This window comes from Elgaria multicarinata, chromosome 5 (genome assembly GCF_023053635.1).
Source record: "Elgaria multicarinata webbii isolate HBS135686 ecotype San Diego chromosome 5, rElgMul1.1.pri, whole genome shotgun sequence".
Classification (NCBI taxonomy): Eukaryota; Metazoa; Chordata; class Lepidosauria; order Squamata; family Anguidae; genus Elgaria; species Elgaria multicarinata.
Genome location: NC_086175.1, coordinates 137873157 through 137893191, shown reverse-complemented (window position 1 = coordinate 137893191; position 20035 = coordinate 137873157). Strand labels below are relative to the sequence as shown.

Sequence of the window (20035 nt, the reverse complement as noted above, 5' to 3'; positions counted from 1 at the left end):
AGAGCCACAAGTAAGCTTGGAGGGAACAGGGAAGCCTGAGCGGGTGGCAGGTGAGGATGTGGTCCCGGCTTAACCCCAGGTCCCAGTGCTTGGACCCTGCGCTACACCACCACTGGTTTGGCCGGTTCTTGGCCACCACGACACTTCTCCTCTGGGCCGGTTCCCTTTTCCTGCTGCCCCTCCCAGAGCTGAGGCACACACGTTTTAAGGGCAAGTCCTCTTACATTTGGCCTCCTTTAGCCTCGGAATAGAATAGCAGAGTTGGAAGGGGCCTACAAGGCCATCGAGTCCAACCCCATTTAATTCCTTCACTTGTGATTTCTCTTAGGGGAGGAAGGCTTAACACTTGGGGGAACTGCTGTAATCCATTTTGATCCCAAGGAGAAGAGTGGGTGTTGCAAATTGAGTGAGCAAAGAGCTGTTTGGCCAAGTGGAGGGGAGCCTGAACAGAACGGCCTCCTCTAGGGAGGGGGCGAGTGTTGTATTCCTTTCACGTGTTCTTGTCTACACTGCCCAGAAAGCTCTGGCTACTGGGTGGCATAGAAGTGTAATAAATGAATAAATGTATGTTGTCTTTCCACCTGATCTCACAGCAAGCCAACTGGAAAGAAATCGTAAACAAAAAGTTGAAGTTCCCGGATGGCCTCCTCAGCGCCATTCAGGATGGCCACCTGGGGAAGGTCCAGCAGCTGCTGCAGGTGAGCGATGGGATCCTGAGGCAGCTGGATGATGCCGAGGACCGGGCGTGGAGAGAGGCCCTCAACCAGGCCATCCGCTCGGGCAGCGAGGAGATGACCAAGACGCTGCTGCGCTTCGTCAAGTTTGACTTCCGTCAGGTCCACGAGGCCTTGCTGGTTGCCGTGGACACCAACCAGCCCAACGTGGTCAAGCTGCTGCTGGACCGGCTGGACCAGGAGAAGGGCAGCAAGATGGACGTCAAGTCCTTTTCCATGGCCTTCTTTGACAACTCCATCGACAACTCGCGCTTTGCCCCTGGCGTGACGCCCCTCACCTTGGCTTGCGAGAAGGACCTCTACGAAATCGTGGACATGCTGATGAAGAAGGGGCACGCCATTCCGCGGCCCCACAAGGTCTCCTGCTCCTGCCTGGAGTGCTCCAACGGCCGCAAGTTTGACCTGCTCAAGTTCTCGCTTTCGCGCATCAACACCTACAAGGGCATCGCCAGCCGGGCACACCTCTCCATCGCCAGCGAGGACGCCATGCTGACCGCCTTCAAGCTCAGCCGGGAGCTCAAGCGCCTCTCCAAGAAGGAGCCGGAGTTTAAGGTCCGTCCCTGGCCTCCAGCTGCCCCTCTCAAATTTCACTGTATTTGCAGTGATACGTTTGAGAGAGAGATATTTATTTATTTATTTATTTATTTATTTATTTATTTATTTATTGCACCTATATACCGCTCCCATAGCCAGGGCTCTCTGGGCGGTTTACAGAAATTCTAAAATTAAGATAAAAACGAGTATACAAAATTTAAAACTCTAAAACACAGAACATACACACATAAGGCATTAAAAACCGTTAAAAAACTAAACATGTGGGTGATTAAGATGTGCTGCCATATGCCTGGGCAAAGAGGAAAGTCTTAACCTGGTGCCAGAAAGATAGCAGCGTTGGTGCCAGGTGAGCCTCGTCAGGGAGATCGTTCCATAGTCTGGGGGCCACCACCAAAAAGGCCCTGTCCCTCGTTGCCACACTCCGAGCCTCCCTCGGAGTAGGCACCCAGAGGAGGACCTTAGATGTTGAATGTAGTGACCGGGTATATTCACGTCGGAAGAGGCGTTCCATCAGGTATTGTGGTCCCAAGCCGTGTAAGGCTTTATCGGTCAAAACCAGCACCTTGAATTGGGCTCGGAAACATACAGGCAGCCAGTGCAAACGGACCAGAGCAGGTGCTATATGATCGAACCTTCTGGTTCCCGAAATCAATCTGGCCGCTGCATTTTGCACGAGCTGCAGCTTCCGAACCGTCTTCAAAGGCAGCCCTACGTAGAGCGCATTGCAGTAATCTAACTTGGAGGTTACCAGAGCATGGACAACTGAAGCCAGGTTATCTCTGTCCAGATAGGGGCGTGAGATGTTGAGCTAACGGCTAAAATGGTGTGCCCCTCGCAAGCCCAAGGGTAACAGTTTTGGGGAGGCAGAGGATGGGGGCAGGGGAGGAATCGTCCACATGGACCAAGGCTGTGTGCATTAAACAAACGGAGATTCTGCACAAAAATCCTGCAGCCTGTCAAAATTCTGCAGATTTAGGCACACTTTCTCTAATTTCTCAAAATTTCTGCTTTATCTCTCTCTCTCTTTTTTTTTTTTTTACTCTTTTGCATAGCTTCTGCTTTTGCAAGTTGGAGGAAGGAAGAATGAGTTAGGCAAAAATATATATAGAGAGATTTTTTTCCCCTCCAGAGTTGCCACCATGGCTATGGAAACTGCTCCTTCCTCAGGCAATCCTACTTAAGGGGTTTCTTTCTTTTTTTTTAACAAATGCTTATATTTCAGGGCCTAAGGAACTCTCTGACCCTTTAACTCATTTCCACAATCTGGGCCTTTTCCTCTGCCCCCAATTCTCTTAGAATACTTTAAAACCTCCTGGTAGCTTGCTATAGAGTCCTAGGTGTGAGATGGGCACCGCCATCAGAGACAAGATGAACTATTAAAGTAGTTAATTTAATAAAATGCTATTTTGTACATAAGGAAATTATTAATATTTCCTTTGGGACTTTCAAAAGAAAGATTGCTGACCCCTCTGAAGAGACGCTGTTGCTACTACCATCCTCTTCAGGGCTTCTTTTACCTCAGGCTAAATTCCCCAAACCTCCCACAGCCAAATTCACGCACAACCTGGTCCAGCTCTTGGGGTAGAGCCTTCCCCTGACTTCCAAAGCTCTTCCTGTTGTATTTCTGGCTGCTTGGACCGTTTGTCTGGCTTCTTATTGCCTACTTGTGTAAACTTCTTTTGGCTGGATCTCAGGGCAGCCTCCTGGCATCCATAGAATCATAGAATAGCAGAGTTGGAAGGGGCCTACCAGGCCATCGAGTCCAACCCCCTGCTCAATGCAGGAATCCACCCTAAAGCATCCCTGACAGAGGGTTGTCCAGCTGCCTCTTGAAGGCCTCCAGTTTGGGAGAGCCCACAACCTCCCTAGGTAACTGATTCCATTGTCATACTGCTCTAACAGTCAGGAAGTTTTTCCTGATGTCCAGCTGGCATCCAGCTCCCTACCCCTGACTTTCCCTTGCCATGGATGGCTCTCCGCCAGAGAGCCAAGGAACCGCTCGGTATTCAGGGCTCAGCTGCCCCCCTTCCTCCTTAGCTTCCTCCTAGACCTTCTGTCACATCACTCAGCCACCCACCAGCCAGCCTTCTCCTTGACCGACTCACTGAACTCCTCACTGTCAACTGTCAACTGTCCGTCCCCAACCCCCCTTTCCCACCTGGTTAGATCCCCCCTCCAACCAGTCAGAACCGAGTTTCCCTGATGACCCTGCCCCCCCTCGAACGCATTCAAAGGTACCACCCAGCAGCTCCTGCTCAAAGAGGCCTCCGACACAGCGGTGCCACTAGGTCTCTGGCCCACACAGACGCAGTCTAGCCCTCTCGGAGGCCACGCAGATTATTTAAGTCCATGGCGCTTCTTCAGAAGAGCCCTGATGCCCGTGCCACCCGGAGAGCTCATTCAGCCACCTGCCCTGACTTTTGAGGTCTCAGTAGGCGCTTCGGTGCCCCATGAACATTGCCCCATGATCTGACGCACCTTTCTGAGTCAGCACGGTCAACTCCACCGGCGGTAGCTCTCTGGGCTCTCGGGCAAAGAGCATTTCCCCACCTTCCTATTTGAAGTAGTTTTTTTCTGGAGATGTCGGAGGTGGAACCTGGCCTTCTGCGTGCATTGTGCGCTTTGCCCCTGAGCTACGGCCCTCTCCTTGAGTATTTATTTATTTTATTTCAAGCATTTTTATAGCACCGCCTCACCATTTCTGGCATCGAGGCGCTTTACAATAACCAATAAAACAATTCCATTAAAACCCTCAACCCATATTAAGACAATTCCATTGAAACCTTCACCCTCAAACAATTAAGGTGAATTTACAATTCACCCTCAAACCATTAAAAGCCCTCGACCCCAATTTAAACCACCCCCTCCCCAGACTCTTGTGAAAATAAAAACGCCTTACAAAGGCATTTGAAGCAATTGAGAGTGGGAGCCTGTTGAATCTCCAGCGGCACATTGTTCCATAACCGGGGGCCAGCCACTGAAAAAGCCCTGGCCCCGGCACATTCCGATTTGTAGCGGGGGACCATCAGGGCACCCTGCTTCTGAGAGAGAGTCTGCCAATGGTGAGACACAGGAGAAAGGTGAGTGCTCAGGTATCCAGGACCCAAGCAATGCAGGGCTGTATACATGGTCAACAAGACCTTGCAGTGCACCCTAGAGTACGTTCAAGCAAAAGCTCTAGAAGCTCTAGAAAAAGATTTAGAATGCCAAATTTTGCATATTGTCTGCTGCTTTGGCCGATTTCATAGAATCGTAGAAGAGTAGAGCTGGAAGGGGCCTCTAAGGCCATCGAGTCCAACCCCCTGCTCAATGCAGGAATCCACCCTAAAGCATCCCTGACAGAGGGTTGTCCAGCTGCCTCTTGAAGGCCTCTAAGGTGGGAGAGCCCATGGGTTCCACTGTCGTACTGCGAAGCGAACCCAGTTTTGAGGCGTAGCTCAGCCTCACGGAGCTCCAGCCTCACTGTTTCTGCCATCCCTACTTACAGTGGCCCGTAATGATGACATACCTACAAACTCCCTTTTAGCAAAGTCCTGTTAATGTGAAAAACACTTCGCTTTAGTGAGTTCGGCCCTTGGACGGCTCCATTGCCAATGGTGTTGCTTAGGAATTTCAGTGAAGGTGGCAGAACGGATCAGGCCAAGCTGGGAGATCACAAGTTACCAGAAGGTGGAAGACCCACGAAAAGGCTTTGAGCAGGTTCTGCCGTCTTTGGGGTTGCCTTCCCTGGTCTGATCTCCCTTCCAGCCATTGGCCAAAGAAGGTGGCTGTGTCTATTCTGATGTGGCTGTGGCTGCCTCCTTCCGGAACCTTCTTCTTTGGAAAAGAGGCCCAATTCAAATATTACCTCAGTGGTCCAAGTGTCTCTCAAAGATCAAGGTAGACTTTGAGGTAAAGAACTGGGCCTGTTTAGCCTGGAGAAGAGAAGATTGAGGGGAGACATGATAGCACTCTTCAAATATTTAAAAGGTTGTCACACAGAGGAGGGCCAGGATCTCTTCTTGATAATCCCAGAGTGCAGGACATGGAATAATGGGCTCAAGTTAAAGGAAGCCAGATTCCAGCTGGACATCAGGAAAAACTTCCTGAGTGTTAGAGCAGTACGACAATGGAACCAGTTACCTAGGGAGGTTGTGGGCTCTCCCACACTAGAGGCCTTCAAGAGGCAGCCGGACAACCCTCTGTCAGGGATGCTTTAGGGTGGATTCCTGCATTGAGCAGGGGGTTGGACTCGATGGCCTTGGAGGCCCCTTCCAACTCTGCTATTCTATGATTCTTATGATTCTATGACAATGAGGCAGTATGAGAGCTGTAAACATGAGCAGGTAATGGGTGACACAGCAGGGTTGAAGGACGGGTGGGTTCCCTTAAAAATGGGGGTGACAGTTCTGGGTACCTTTCAAGGCTTGAGGTTGTCCGCCCTTCTTCTTCTTCTTCTTCTTCTTCTTCTTCTTCTTCTTCTTCTTCTTCTTCTTCTTCTTCTTCTTCTTCTTCTTCTTCTTCTTCTTCTTCATCATCATCATCATCATCATCATCATGCTGGCTTCTCTCTCTTGCCCTGCCCAGCCAGACTACCTGTCCCTGGAGCAGCTGAGCCAGGAGTTTGCCTTTGAGCTTCTGGGCATGTGCCGCAACCAGAGTGAGGTGACAGCCGTGCTCAACGACATGGGGGAAGATGTGATGGACGAAGATGAAGATGGGGTCGATGACCAGGCCTTTGAAGAGGGGATTCCTAACCTGGCAAGGCTCCGCTTGGCCGTCAACTACAACCAGAAACGGGTGAGACGGCCAGAGAAGGCCTGGGGGGTGGGCAGGAGGAAGGCCTCATGTGGTGACAGACCACCTCATTATGAGGCCCAGGGCTGGGCTTGGCAGGAGCTCACCTGCTTGAAGTTGTCCTCCTGTGTCTGGCTTGGGTGCTTCCCGTTGGGGCATCTGGCTGACCGCAGTTGGAGACGCGCTGCTGGGCTGGGTGGGCCTGGAGGTCCGCTTCAGCAGGGCTCTGCTTCGGCTGTTCCAGTTCGTGGCCCACCCGATCTGCCAGCAAGTCCTGTCGTCCATCTGGTGTGGAAGCCTGCAGAGCTGGCGGGGCAGCACCAGCCTCTGGAAGGTCTTCATCTCCTGCTCCATCTTCGTGTCCATGCCCTTCCTGTGCCTGGTCTACTGGTTCGCCCCCAAGTCCAAGGTGAGCGAGCTGTGTGCGGGCTCCTTTCGTGGCCTCCAGAACAGACAGACCAGCCGAAGGAAGGTGCTGCTGGTGGTGGTGGTTGGCTATTGACTAAACAGGCACGAGCCCTCAAGTGACTGGGGTCCAACATTTCTGAGATCAGTGACTCCTTACGGCAGCCTTCCCCAATCTGTGCCTTCCAGATGTGCTGGTCTACGACTCCCACAGTCCCCCATCCACATAATCATGGCATTTGGTTATTTATTTATTCTGTAACATTTATATAATGCTGAATATAGCAGAATCCCTCAGTTCACAACAATGAAATACAATATTAAAAATACAATATTAAAATGCAGCATAAAAACACTTCCAACTCTACAATAAAGGGGAAGTAAAACAGAGTGCCATGAATAATTCACCTACGGCCCAGGGAAAGCTAGGGTGAACAAGTGGGTCTTCAGGAGACAGTTAAAAGATGCCACATTCTCTACCCCCTAACAACACGAGAAGAACATAGAATCATAGAATAGCAGAGTTGGAAGGGGCCTACAAGGCCATCGAGTCCAACCCCCTGCTCAATGCAGGAATCCACCCTAAAGCATCCCTGACAGACGGTTGTCCAGCTGCCTCTTGAAGGCCTCTAGTATGGGAGAGCCCACAACCTCCCTAGGTAACTGATTCCATTGTCGCACTGCTCTAACAGTCAGGAAGTTTTTCCTGATGTCCAGCTGGAATCTGGCTTCCTTTAGCTTGAGCCCGTTATTCCGTGTCCTGCACTCTGGGAGGATCGAGAAGAGATCCTGGCCCTCCTCTGTGGGACAACCTTTGAAGTATTTGAAGAATGCTATCATGTCTCCCCTCCATCTTCTCTTCTCCAGGCTAAACAGGCCCAGTTCTTTCAGTCTCTCCACATAGGGCTTTGTTTCCAGAAGTTCCATGCTGGATCAGACCAAGGGTCCATCTAGTCCAGCACTCTGTTCACACAGTGGCCAACCAGCCATTGGCCAGGGATGAGCAAGCAGGACATGGTGCAACAGCACCCTCCCACCCCTGTTCCCCAGCAACTGGCTTACTGCCTTGGATATTGGAGCCATCAGGGCTAGTAGCCATCAATAGCCTTCTTCTCCAGGAATTTATCCAACCCCCTTTTAAAGCCATCCAAATGGGTGGCCATCACTACAACTTGTGATACAGAATTCCATTATTTCACTCTGCACTGTGTGAAGAAGTCCTTCCTCTTATCCGTCCTGAATCTCCCACCCATCAGTTTCATGGGATGACCCTGTTGGGTTCTAGTATTTTGAGAGAGGGAGAAAAAGGTCTCCCTCTCCACATTCTCAACACAAGGGATAATTTTGCACACCTCTATCATGTCTCCCCTCAGCCTCCTTTTCCCCCAGCTAAACAATCCCAGCTGTTGTAACCTTCCCTCGTTGGGCAGATGCTCCAGTCCCTCGATCATTTTAGTCATCAGGGTTAGTAGAGGAGGGCTTTCCAAATGCTGGGTGCTGCTCCAGGGAAGGCCCGCCATCTGGGTACTTCAAGGCGACATCCTCTGCTGATCTTAAAGCTACCCTGGGTAGGTATAAGGGAAGGCGGCCTGCTAGGCGGCCTGGTGCCAAGTTGTTTATCACACTGGGCCAATGAGTGCTTTTCTTAGGACGCTTTCTTTTATTTATTTATTTATTTATTTATTTATTGCACTTATATACCGCTCCCATAGCCAGGGCTCTCTGGGCGGTTTACAGAAATTCTAAAATTGAGATAAAAACAAGTATAAAATTTTAAAACACAGAACATATACACATAAGGCATTAAAAACCATTAAAAAACTAAACGTGGGTGATTAAGATGTGCTGCCATATGCCTGGGCAAAGAGGAAAGTCTTAACCTGGCGCCGGAAAGATAGCAGCGTTGACGCCAGGCGAGCCTCATCAGGGAGATCATTCCATAGTCTGGGGGCCACCACCGAAAAGGCCCTGTCCCTCGTTGCCACACTCCGAGCCTCTCCGAGGACCTTAGATGTTGAACGTAGTGACCGGGTATATTCACGTCAGGAGAGGCGTTCCGTCAGGTATTGTGGTCCCAAGCTGTGTAAGGCTTTATAGGTCAAAACCAGCACCTTGAATTGGGCTCGGAAACATACAGGCAGCCAGTGCAAGCGGACCAGAGCAGGTGTTATACGGTCGAACCTTCTGGTTCCCGAAATCAATCTGGCCGCTGCATTTTGCACAAGCTGCAGCTTCCGAACTGTCTTCAAAGGCAGCCCTACGTAGAGTGCATTGCAGTAATCTAACTTGGAGGTTAGATTACGTTCTTCTGACACCAGTTGCAGGGAGCATGATGTGGGTCGGAAAAGCGAGTCGTCGTATCAACATTTCCTGGACAGGGAGACTATGCAGACTTTCTCTGGATTTGCACATCTGGAACCAGTTGTGTGGCTGCTTTACCATATGACTAGCTCACGATTGACCCAGTCTGGATTCATTACAATTTTGCCAATATGGAAACAGCTTTAGTGACGTTCTCTGCGCCTTCGGTGCGTTCCTCCTCCTCACACTACGGTGTGCCTAATTCTTGGGCTGCCTCATTTCCTGTCAGGTGGGCAAAATGCTGAAGATCCCCGTGATCAAGTTCCTGTTACATTCGGCCTCCTACCTCTGGTTCCTGGTCTTCCTGCTGGTGGAGTCGCTAGTCCTGGAGTATCACCATGACAAGTTCACGGGGCGGAACCAGAGCATGTGGGAGACGTCGCTTCACATGTTCTGGGTGGCAGGTAGGTGGCAGAGAGCGCTCAGCCTGGCACCAGAGGGCAAGGAGGCAGGTGCGGCAGTGGAGGGTGTCCGATTGAGAGCAGCCCAGGTATCTCCACCATCTCTCTTTCTTTCTCTCAGGGCCATTTCATGCCCTCTAATTTTATTTATTTATTTGTGGTATTTATATACCACTAAATCTAATACATTCCACAAACAGTTAGGGATTTGGGAGTCCCATTTGAATCCATGTCAGTTGAAGTGGTCTTGTGAATCCCCCAAAGCCTGCGCTACTTTAACCCTCAAGTGTGCAGAGTCTACATTTGACAAGTCAAGAGAGATCCTGCAGGAGGAAGAATTTATTTATTCATTTATATAAAACATTTGTATCCCGCCCTCTATCACCAGGATCTCAGGGCAGCATACAGATAAAATCATACAATATAAAACAATAAATGGAATCTTCTCAAACTGGGGAGAGGCAACGAGTGGGGTACCGCAGGGCTCAGTCCTGGGCCCAGTGCTCTTCGACATTTTTCTTAATGATTTGGACGTGGAGGTGCAGGGAACGCTGATCAAATTTGCAGATGACACAAAATTGGGTGGGATAGCTAATACCCTGGAAGACAGAAACAAACTTCAAAGTGATCTTTATAGGCTGGAGTGCTGGGCTGAAAACAACAGAATGAAATTTAATAGGGATAAATGCCAAGTTCTACATCTAGGAAATAGAAACCAAAGGAACAGTTAGAAGATGGGGGATACTTGGCTCAGCAATACTACAAACGAGAAGTTCTTGGAATCGTTGTAGATCACAAGCTGAATATGAGCCAACAGTGCAATATGGCTGCAAAGGAAGGCAAATTCTATTTTGGGCTGCATTAATAGGAGTATAGCTTCCAAATCACGTGAGGTACTGGTTCCTCTCTATTCGGCCCTGGTTAGGCCTCATCTAGAGTATTGCGTCCAGTTCTGGGCTCCACAATTCAAGAAGGACGCAGACAAGCTGGAGCGTGTTCAGAGGAGGGCAACCAGGATGATCAGGGGTCTGGAAACAAAGCCCTATGAAGAGAGACTGAAAGAACTGGGCATGTTTAGCCTGGAGAAGAGAAGACGGAGGGGAGACATGTTTGCCCTGTCCTGGACGGGGTTGCACTCTCCCTAAAGGATCGGGTCCGTAGTTTGGGGGTGCTCTTGGATCCAGAACTGTCACTTGAGGCACAGGTGAACTCAGTGGCAAAGAGCACCTTTTATCAGCTTAGGTTGATTTACCAACTACTCCCTTATCTGGACAGAGATAGCCTAGCTACAGTTATCCATGCTCTGATAACCTCTCACTTGGATTACTGCAATGCGTTATACATGGGGCTGCCTTTGAAAACGGTCCGGAAACTTCAACTGGTACAAAACAGGGCAGCCCGTTTACTAACAGGGACTGGCTGATGAAACTACATTACGCCAGTCTTTTTACAACTTCATTGGCCGCCAGTCCAGGTCCGGGCCCGATTCAAAGTGCTGGTATTGACATTTAAAGCCCTAAACAGTTTGGGGCCAGGTTATTTGAAGGAACGCCTCCTCCCATAGGTACCTACCCAGACCTTAAAATCATCTACGGGGCCCTTCTCCGTGAGCCCCTGCCAAAGGAAGTGAGGCAGGTGGCTACTAGAAGGAGGGCTTTCTCCGCTGTGGCACCCCGGTTGTGGAACGAGCTCCCCAGAGAGGTCCGCCTGGCGCCTACACTGTATTCCTTTCGTCGTCAGCTGAAGACCTTTTTATTCTCTCAGTATTTTAACACTTAATTTTAACTTGAATTTGAATTTTGCAGTTTTAACTTTGTATTTTAATTTTATATCAATTTTGATGCATGGTTTTTTATTCTGGTTGTGCTTTTTATATTGTATTGTGTATTTGTGCTTTTAACCTGTTGGTTGTCTTACTATGGTTTTAATTTTTGTGAACCGCCCAGAGAGCTTCGGCTATTGGGCAGTATAGAAATGTAATAAATAAATAAATAATAAATAGCACTCTTCAAGGACTTAAAAGGTTTTCACACAGAGGAGGGCCAGGATCTCTTCTCGATCCTCCCATAGTGCAGGACACGGAATAAGGGGCTCAAGTTAAAGGAAGCCAGATTCCGGCTGGACATCAGGAAAAGCTTCCTGACTGTTAGAGCAGTACGACAATGGAACCAGTTACCTAGGGAGGTTGTGGGCTCTCCCACACTAGAGGCCTTCAAGAGGCAGCTGGACAACCCTCTGTCAGGGATGCTTTAGGGTGGATTCCTGCCTTGAGCAGGGGGTTGGACTCGATGGCCTTGTAGGCCCCTTCCAACTCTGCTATTCTATGATTCTATGATCCTCCAGGTTTCTTCTGGTTCGAGTGCAAGGAGGTCTGGATCGAGGGCTTGCGCAGCTACCTGCTGGACTGGTGGAACTTCCTGGACATCGTCATCCTCAGCATGTACCTGGCCTCCTTCGTGCTGCGAGTCCTGATCTTCCTCAAGGGCAACTACTGTGCGGATAGCAGCTCCTCCTCCCCCGAATGCTACTATTATACCAAAGCGGGTGAGCCCCTCCCACAGGCAGGGCCCATGCTGCTCGTCACACGCTGAATCGGGGCCCGGCTCCGTAGGCCCACCTGCCCATGAGATCAAAGTGAAATGCTCACCTAACGTTCCAAATTCTTTATTCTTTGCCCCACTAGATCTAAAATTTGGGTCCTTTTAATTTCAAATTTCAGGATGATCAGGGGCCTGGAAACAAAGCCCTATGAAGAGAGATTGAAAGAACTGGGCCTGTTTAGCCTGGAGAAGAGAAGATGGAGGGGAGACATGAGAGCACTCTTCAAATACTTAAAAGGTTGTCACACAGAGGAGGGCCAGGATCTCTTCTCGATCCTCCCAGAGTGCAGGACACGGAATAACGGGCTCAAGTTACAGGAAGCCAGATTCCGGCTGGACATCAGGAAAAACTTCCTGACTGTTAGAGCAGTGCGACGGTGGAACCAGTGACCTAGGGAGGTTGTGGGCTCTCCCACACTAGAGGCCTTCAAGAGGCAGCTGGACAGCCATCTGTCAGGGATGCTTTAGGGTGGATTCCTGCATTGAGCAGGGGGTTGGACTCGATGGCCTTGTAGGCCCCTTCCAACTCTGCGATTCTATGATTCTATGATTCTATGAATGCAGACACAGTGTGAATGAGACACGGCTGATGCTCCTGTCCACAGAAACCTAGAATTTAAAGCAGAAGGCTACAGGCATTGGAGCAAAAACACAAGAAGGGATGTGGCTGGCAGAAGTAAAATGAGGACCAGAACCTTTAAGCCCTGATACTGAACCTGCAAGATGTGTGCTGCTCTGCGCTCTTACCAAGACCTCCCATCTCATCCAGTTGCTTTAGAGACCCTTTATTCTCTCTGCCCCTTTTCCCTTTTCTGACGCAGAGCGGGTGGAGTGGCGCACGGAGGACCCCCAGTTCATGGCCGAGGTGCTCTTTGCGGTAACCAGCATGCTGAGTTTCACCCGCCTGGCTTACATCTTGCCGGCCCATGAAACCTTGGGGACGCTGCAGATCTCCATTGGCAAGATGATCGATGACATGATTAGGTAAAGGGGCACCAGGATCTTCCCCAGCCACCCACCCCAAATCTGAGCTACTCAGACCCACTTGTCGACCTCAGAACGAGAGCCTTGTCCTCGCCAGGGGGAGGGGGCTTTTTGCCCCACAGGGGGAGGTGTGGGGCACCCAGCAGGCATGCAGGAATTGTTGCTTACCAGAGCCTCAAGCGCCAAAAATTGTGCCGGTGTTGGCAAGAGAGAGACTCTGGCTGGGCTCAAGAGAACCCACTGTGCCATGATGGTTGGTTTTCTGGCAGAAACCATGAAGGGTTTGCGTGTCGTCGGTGGGATGTTTCCACCACCCACTATGGGTTAATCCGCCCAAACAGCCCCCTCCGAGAACCCACGCTCTGCAGCATGGGCATAGAGGGCCGTTGCACAGCGGCTGGCAACCCATCCTGGCTTAGCGATACGTGTGAACCCATTCTCTTAGAATTAAGGAACAAGGGTGCCTCTGAGCACGTGTTCAACCCGGGGATGGGAGATCTCTTGCAAATCACCCAGAAAACTACCCTTGGGAGATCTACTGCAAGTCACACATTGATGTACCAACAGACCCTGATCTACCTTCTGCCCCATAGACATGGGGTGTTTGGACAAGGAGGCCAGAGGGCCGCGCAGAACCACCCCCACCCCAAGTAGGAGTCTGTCCATGTCTGTAGGGGGGGGAGAGAGCTGGCGCTTAACCCTTCTTCACCCCCAGGTTTATGTTCATCATGATGATCATCTTGACGGCGTTCTTGTGTGGGATGAACAACATCTACGTCCACTACCAGGAGTCCGAGCGGCTGGGGAGGTACGGCGGCCCGTGTGGAGGGGTCAGGGGCGATGGCGGGGCTAACGAGGCCGGGCCTGAGAGGCGCTGGGCAACCAGGGCTAGGAGATGGGGCAGGGGAAGAGAAGGGTCTGAAGGCCCAGGACACGGCCACCTCGCCGAAGCTGAGCAGGATCCGTCTCTGAGCAGTGCTGAAACGGAAGGCCACGGAGCGCCACGGAGCAAAGGCAGGTTAGCAGAGGGAGCGGGGGCTGCCGTCGCTCTTCCGCCCTTCCTGGGCATGCGTCTAACGCATTGTTCTCAACCCAAACAAAATCTTCCTGCGTTCAAACCAGGACGCCTACATTGCAGCAAAGCCGTGACAGTTTTATTTTATTGCTTTCCCACGTTTCCTTTCTTTTCCAGGGTACTCAGGGAAGCCAGCGTGGCTCTCTTTGCTCTCTCCCACTTTATCCTCAGAACAAGCCCGTGCATCCAAGGCTAAACTGTCAGAGGCTGCAGGGGGGCGGGGCGAGGGAATGGCCTCAGATCACCTGTCCCTGGCCGACGGCTGTTTGGCCCCTGTGTGAACAGAGTGCTGTGCTGGACTAGATGGACCCTCGGCCTGATCCAACGTGACTCTTCTTATGTTCTTATGAACCCGGGTCTCCACAGTCCTACTTTGGCACCTGGTGAAATCAATTTCGGAGCAGCTCTTGGAGGCCATCTCCTGGTGGTGGTGGGGCAGAAGTCCCCACATGCCAAAGATACCAGCCTCTTGTAGTGCGGAACTCTTCCAGCCAGTAGCTGAGCCTCCGGGGAGGCATCTTAGCCTTTGAGAATGGGGGGAGGTGCAGAAGAGCCTGGAAATCACCCAGCAATTGAGGGGAAGAGGTGGTCACCATGGAAAGGGCTGGGGGCCTTCTGGGGACCTTCAGGGAGGCCAGATTCGGCCTTGAGACCTCAGGTTCAGCACTCTTGGTCCAGCCACGGCAGCCTCCCACACGGATACTTGGCTGCCCCCCAGGAGAGAATCCTGAGGCTTAGCCACTGCTTGGCTGGCAAGAGGGAGGCTCCAAGGTTCTCACAGAGCCGTTTTTGGTCTCCGTGTGGAATCCGGAATGGTCATTTGCACATGGCAAAATCAGGGCCGGTGCCAGACTATTTTGCGCCCTAGGCAAGGCGAGCTACTTGCACCACCACCCCCAAATTGCGCGGAGGTGTGCGCCGAGTGGAGAGCTGGGATGGGCTCACTTCGATTTGGGACCGAGCCAGCTGGAATTCACCGGGACTTACTTCCGTGCGAACGTAACATGCTATGCAGCTGGCGTCCCAATCCCCTCCGCACGTTTACTCGGGGGAATAAGGCTTCCGAGTAAGGAGGCATAGGCGGATCAGGCCGCACTGGTGCCTCCCGGTGCAACGCTTTCTCAGATGCAAGTCCCGTTGATCCACACGCGCAGGATCGGGAAGCAGGAGAGTTTGCCTTGCGAGGAGTCCACAAGTCCCTAGCTGTCCTGGGGGAAGGGAGAGGGAGTCCCGCTTGCCTACCTGCCTGGACATCGCGGCCTGTTTGAGGAGAGAGGCGAGGCGACCCGGTGCCCTTTCCTCGGGAGTAAGGCAGAGGCTGGCTTGGGCCAGGGTCGAGCTTGCCACGTGCTTTTTCTTCTTCTGGTGGCAGCGGCCTCCCGGCTCTGGGAAAGCAGCTTCCGGGGAGCTAGAGCGGCTTCCAGGCGGAAGTCCGAACATGGAGCCGTCCCCCCACCCCAGCGTCCCTGGCTTCGCTTTGGCTGGGTGGGCGTGGGGCGCCACCTCGCCCGCCCAGGCCCAGCTGAATCCTTGGGCTGGGCTGGCCCGGCTCACAGCCAACAACGCGTGTGAGTGCTGCACGGCGCCCAGCGCCCCTCTTAGCTTGGCGCTCTAGGCGGCCGCCTGAGTGGCCTCTAAGGTAGCACCGGCCCTGGGCAAAATGCAATGTGAACCGCCTAGACAGCTCCGGCTCTTGGGCGGTATAGAAATGTAATAAACAAATAAATAAACAAACAAATAAATAAATAAATGCAATCCCTGCTCAGTGGGCCATTCAGGCCTAGGGAAGGTTCTTTCCCAGAGGAATCGGGTGAATGAATTGTCTGTAACCCACGTGGATCGGTGGGGACAGGGCAGTGGCCGCCCAAAAACTCTGGCCGGCCCTTGCTTACGCTCCTCTCCTCTCCTGCAGCTTCAACGAGACGTTCCAGTTCCTCTTCTGGACCATGCTTGGGATGGAGGAGCACAACGTGGTGGACATGCCCCAGTTCTACATGGCGGAGTTGATGGGCCGGGTGCTCTACGGGGTCTTCACCATTGTCATGGTGGTCATCCTGCTCAACATGCTCATTGCCATGATCACCAGCTCCTTCCAGAAAATAGAGGTGAGGGCTTCTGGGAGGACCCAGGGGAGGCGGGGAGCCAGAGCCCCCGAGGTCCTCCTTGACGTGGCGTCTCAGCTCTGCCGGACTGAGACGGGTGTGAAAGGGAGGCGGGGCGCTTCCAAACACGCAGCGTGGGCCTATTGGGGACTTGCAACCTGGGCAGTCTTCCCCCGACCAGGTGTGTCGGGCTAGAACGCCCATCGTTCCAGCCGGCGGGCCGTGGGGAAGGCTGCCGTGGGGCGTCCAGGTGATTGGGCGGGTCACCTCCGCTCTTCCGAGCTCATGGGAATGTGTCCCCTCCCCATGGCACGACCGGTCGCAGGACAGCGCCGCCGGCACTGGGGGACGTTGCTGGTGTTCAGCCTGCGCGGCGTGACCGGTGGCCCAGGTGGCAGCAGAGCCCCACCCACCCCGCCCCGCTCTTCCTTGTGTGCTCTACAGAACGATGCCGACGTGGAGTGGAAATTCGCCCGCTCGAAGCTGTACTTGTCCTTCTTCAGGGAAGGTCTGACGCTCCCGGTTCCCTTCAACATCATCCCCACCCCAAAGTCCGTCTTCTACGTCATCAGGTAATTTGGACACAGCGGCAGCACCCAGTTGCACCGCAAGCATCCTTCCATGCACTCTGGCGCCTTCCCTGCGTGGATGTGCGCACAATCCGTCAGCATCTGGTGGCTACGTGGGATCTCCATGTACATCAACCTTCTTCAGCCTGGTGGCTTCCAGGTGTGTTCGACTACAACTCCTTTCGCACATGGCCTGCAAGGGATGATGGGAGCTGTAGTCAGCACATCTGGAAGGCACGGGGTTGGAGAAGGCCCACCCGGTGTTATCCTCAGTTGGCAGGTACCAACACAGGTGTGTCTAGAGGTGCGGGGAGAGAGATGAACAGCCAAAGGACCCAGAAAGGCAAAGTCCTGGGTCAAATGCACAAGCGATCCGTCATGTTTACAGACTTCTCTGCTAACCTTTTATTCTTCCACATCCCTCAGGGGCCTCTTCCGCGTGCTGTGCTGTTACAAACCCAAACGGCAGCAAAAATACCCCCCTCTTCCTACCATCGTAAGTTCACTTCCTGGCTCTTTTAGACGGCCTTTTGCCGTCTGCGTTTAGTGCTGGGTCTGCAATGGGTTGCCTGTTTTCCCCCCGCAAGATAAGTGTGTGTTTGAGTGTGACCGGTGAGTTTAGAAAAGGACGAGCTCTTCAGCGCGTTATCTGAAATACTTACAGTTGTAACTGAAACCTTCGTTCTTAATGGGGTGGTTGCATTTGAGTGTATAATTGTTTGAGCTGTTTTGATTCTGTCGTTTCTTGCCTTGAGTATTTTTAAAAAGTGTATAATAATATAACAATAATGTTAAAAATAAGTGGAAGAGTAAGAGAACTTAGCCTAGAGCTGGAGGGGGCACGCGGTTCACACTTTCCTGTTGTGAATGATGTGTGAACTGCTGTTACACAAGTGTCACGCCTAGTGGATACTGCGTGTGACATAATCAGTGATGAACTCATTTTTGTTCCATGCTTGCACCATTTTTTGACTCTTACAAAATACTAATGAATAGACTTGGCTTCATAGAATCCTAGAATGGTAGAGTTGGAAGGGGCCTCTAAGGCCATCAAGTCCAACCCTTCTGGGAACATCTTTATTTCTTTATTTATTATTGGGAGCATTTTTATCCCACTCTTCAGCCAAGATGTCTCCCAGAGCAGCTTACCTTATGATCTGAAACACACATGGCACAAAAGGAAGAAGGGATGAGGAGGGAAGAAGAAAAAATTAAACATGGGCTCCAGTTCTTACAATGGTTCATTCTTCCATGAACCCAGCCTCCAGTCTTCCTTTGAGTCAGGTTTCACCAGTGCTTGGCCCCAGCACGTGTCTGCAGTGACAGAGTTCAATGGTAGAATAGGTGAAACAATTAGGGGGGGGGGACATTAGAGCATGTGCAGAGTGCCTCCCCTGCAAGATAGTGCTAGGATTCAGGCTTCCCGAGTCCCTGGGGCGGGCGTGGACCTTTCTAGCGCCTCTTGGAGCCGTAGCCCACCGGCAGCCGCCTGACTTTGCTCTTCCACCCCTCTGCTCAGTCTAACCCCTCCGTGGATGACGGTGGTGGCGGCCTGCGGGCGGACAGCCGTGGTGCCTACCGGCGCCAGGTACTCAAGGCATTGGTGCAGCGCTACATCGACACTGCCAGGCGGGAGTTTGAGGAGAGCCGCCGGAAAGGTGAGTGAGGGACCCCCCCCTTCTGAGCCGCCTTCAGCTGGCCTCCTCCTGTTCTCTGCTCCTTGCCTCCCCCCCTCTTTTTCTGCGCCCCTCGTCCCTTGGGGGGGCTGCTGGGCAATTCTGTCTCCCGCTTCCTTCAGCCAGCCATGATTCTCGGAGGCAGGTGGGGGGGGCACATTCCAGTGGCAGGGGGGCCGAAGGCAAAATGGACCAAGGAGTGCAAAAACACGAGTCATTGTAGCTTCAACCTGAGCCTTGGCGGAGGCTTTTCAGCCTTTTAAAAGCCAGGAAACAACCCAACGTTTGGAGAGTGGGGGAGTGGTTGGCGCCCAGGGAAGGGCAGCATGGCTTTCTGGGAACCCCTGGAGGGCAGGATTTGGCCCACCGCGCGAGAGGTGTTTTCAAAGCGCACCTTTCTCGTGGGTTCGTCCACCCCTCATCTCTGCTTTACAGCACAAGGCGCTCAATGCTCAAATTCCCTGTAGCTTTATAATAGGTCAAATGCAATTGTGGTGTGTGTGTGTGTGTGTGTGTGTGCGCGTGTTTCGGATTGGGACTACCGTGTCGGAGACAAAGAGGTTTATAGCTCTGCTCTCCCCAGTGAGTTCCATGCCTGAGTGAGGACTAGAACTCGAGTCTCCCCGGTCCTAGTCCAAAACTCTGACTACTAGACCACACTGTCTCTGCAGCACTCCTGAGAAGGCTGCATGGTCATGAATGCTTTTGGCGGCACAACAATATCTGTAGCTGTGTTGGGCATTTTTATATTGGAACACAGCAAATAATGCCTTAAAATGCATTCAGAAATAAAATATCTGCTGGCACTCTCTATAGCCTTGCTGAGTTCTCACCAAGGTGGTAAAACCAACCTGCGCCTGGGCTGTACCACTTTAGGCTTGGGGGGGGGCTCTCTTGAGGGAATGGCCCTTCCTCCAGGCGGAGGAGGGCCCCTGCACGTGGAAAATCAGAACCTTAAAGGGTTCTAGCCAGAATTCTTCTCCCCAGAACGCTAGCTTTCTGCATGCAGGGAGTGTTTTCCGCCAGTCCTGCGAGCCTGTGTTCTGAAGTAGTACAGCCCAGTGGGGCAAACCCCAAGCCATTGGTTAGGGATGATGGGAGGTATAGTCCAAACGGTCAGGAGGCCAGAGGGGGAGCCGCGCGGCCAGGGGTGGCCTTTCCTGTGTCCTTCCGCCCGCAGACCTGGGCAACCGCCTGACGGAGCTGAACAAGTCGGTGCTGCGGCTGCACGCCGAGATGAAGCACCTGCGCCATGCCGTGACGGCCAACAGCACGGCGGCCAACCCCCTGGACGGGGCCAGCGTGCTGCGCAAGTACATCATGAAGGTGCGCAACAGCTTCCAGAGCTACGACCACGACTCCGGCAGCTCCGGCCAGGGCTCCCCCACCGAGGTCGTCGTGCACCAGAACGGGCTCGCCATCCCCCAGGAGGCGGAGGAGGAGGAGGAGGCGGGGGTGGGGGTTCCGGTACCCCCGCAGCCCCCCGAGGGGGAGCCGGAGGCTGAGCAGATGCCACCCCAGGCCGACGCGGAGGTGGCGCACGAGGAAGAGCTGGCGGGAGAGCCGGAGCCCTGATCTGCCCCCTCGCCCAGGAGAAGAGCGACGTGGCCCGGACCCTGCCTACGGACTCGGGGGGGGGGGCTTTTCCTTAGCAGCCCAGGCCGAAAGTCACGCCAATCGCGCCTGCCCCCTTTCTGACACCCCCCCCCACACACACACCACCCCTCCTTGGGATTGAGAAGGCCGGGGCTACAGAGCCTCCGTCACCTCCAGCGGAGACTCGCTCGGGGCGGGGGG

General features: G+C 52.7%; 1 protein-coding gene across 1 annotated transcript; it reads left to right on the top strand.

Annotated features, from left to right (window-relative positions):
* Window positions 1-554: 554 nt before the first annotated feature.
* Window positions 555-19813, top strand: LOC134399721 (short transient receptor potential channel 2-like). The gene is made up of 12 exons (XM_063127807.1): window positions 555-1286; window positions 5856-6068; window positions 6310-6474; window positions 9061-9235; window positions 11576-11776; window positions 12654-12816; window positions 13532-13624; window positions 15804-15996; window positions 16438-16565; window positions 16989-17058; window positions 18082-18220; window positions 19419-19813. The coding sequence occupies exons 1-12, from the start codon at window positions 555-557 to the stop codon at window positions 19811-19813; spliced, it is 2667 nt and encodes an 888-aa protein (XP_062983877.1).
* Window positions 19814-20035: the final 222 nt, after the last annotated feature.

Bases quoted from the DNA above. Each gene is read 5' to 3' on its own strand.
- LOC134399721 (XM_063127807.1), top strand. From the start codon at position 555: ATGAATAAATGTATGTTGTCTTTCCACCTGATCTCACAGCAAGCCAAC. The intron at 6,475-9,060 runs GTGAGCGAGCTG...ATTTCCTGTCAG, and splicing joins GGTTCGCCCCCAAGTCCAAG to GTGGGCAAAATGCTGAAGAT. The intron at 17,059-18,081 runs GTAAGTTCACTT...CCCTCTGCTCAG, and splicing joins ACCCCCCTCTTCCTACCATC to TCTAACCCCTCCGTGGATGA.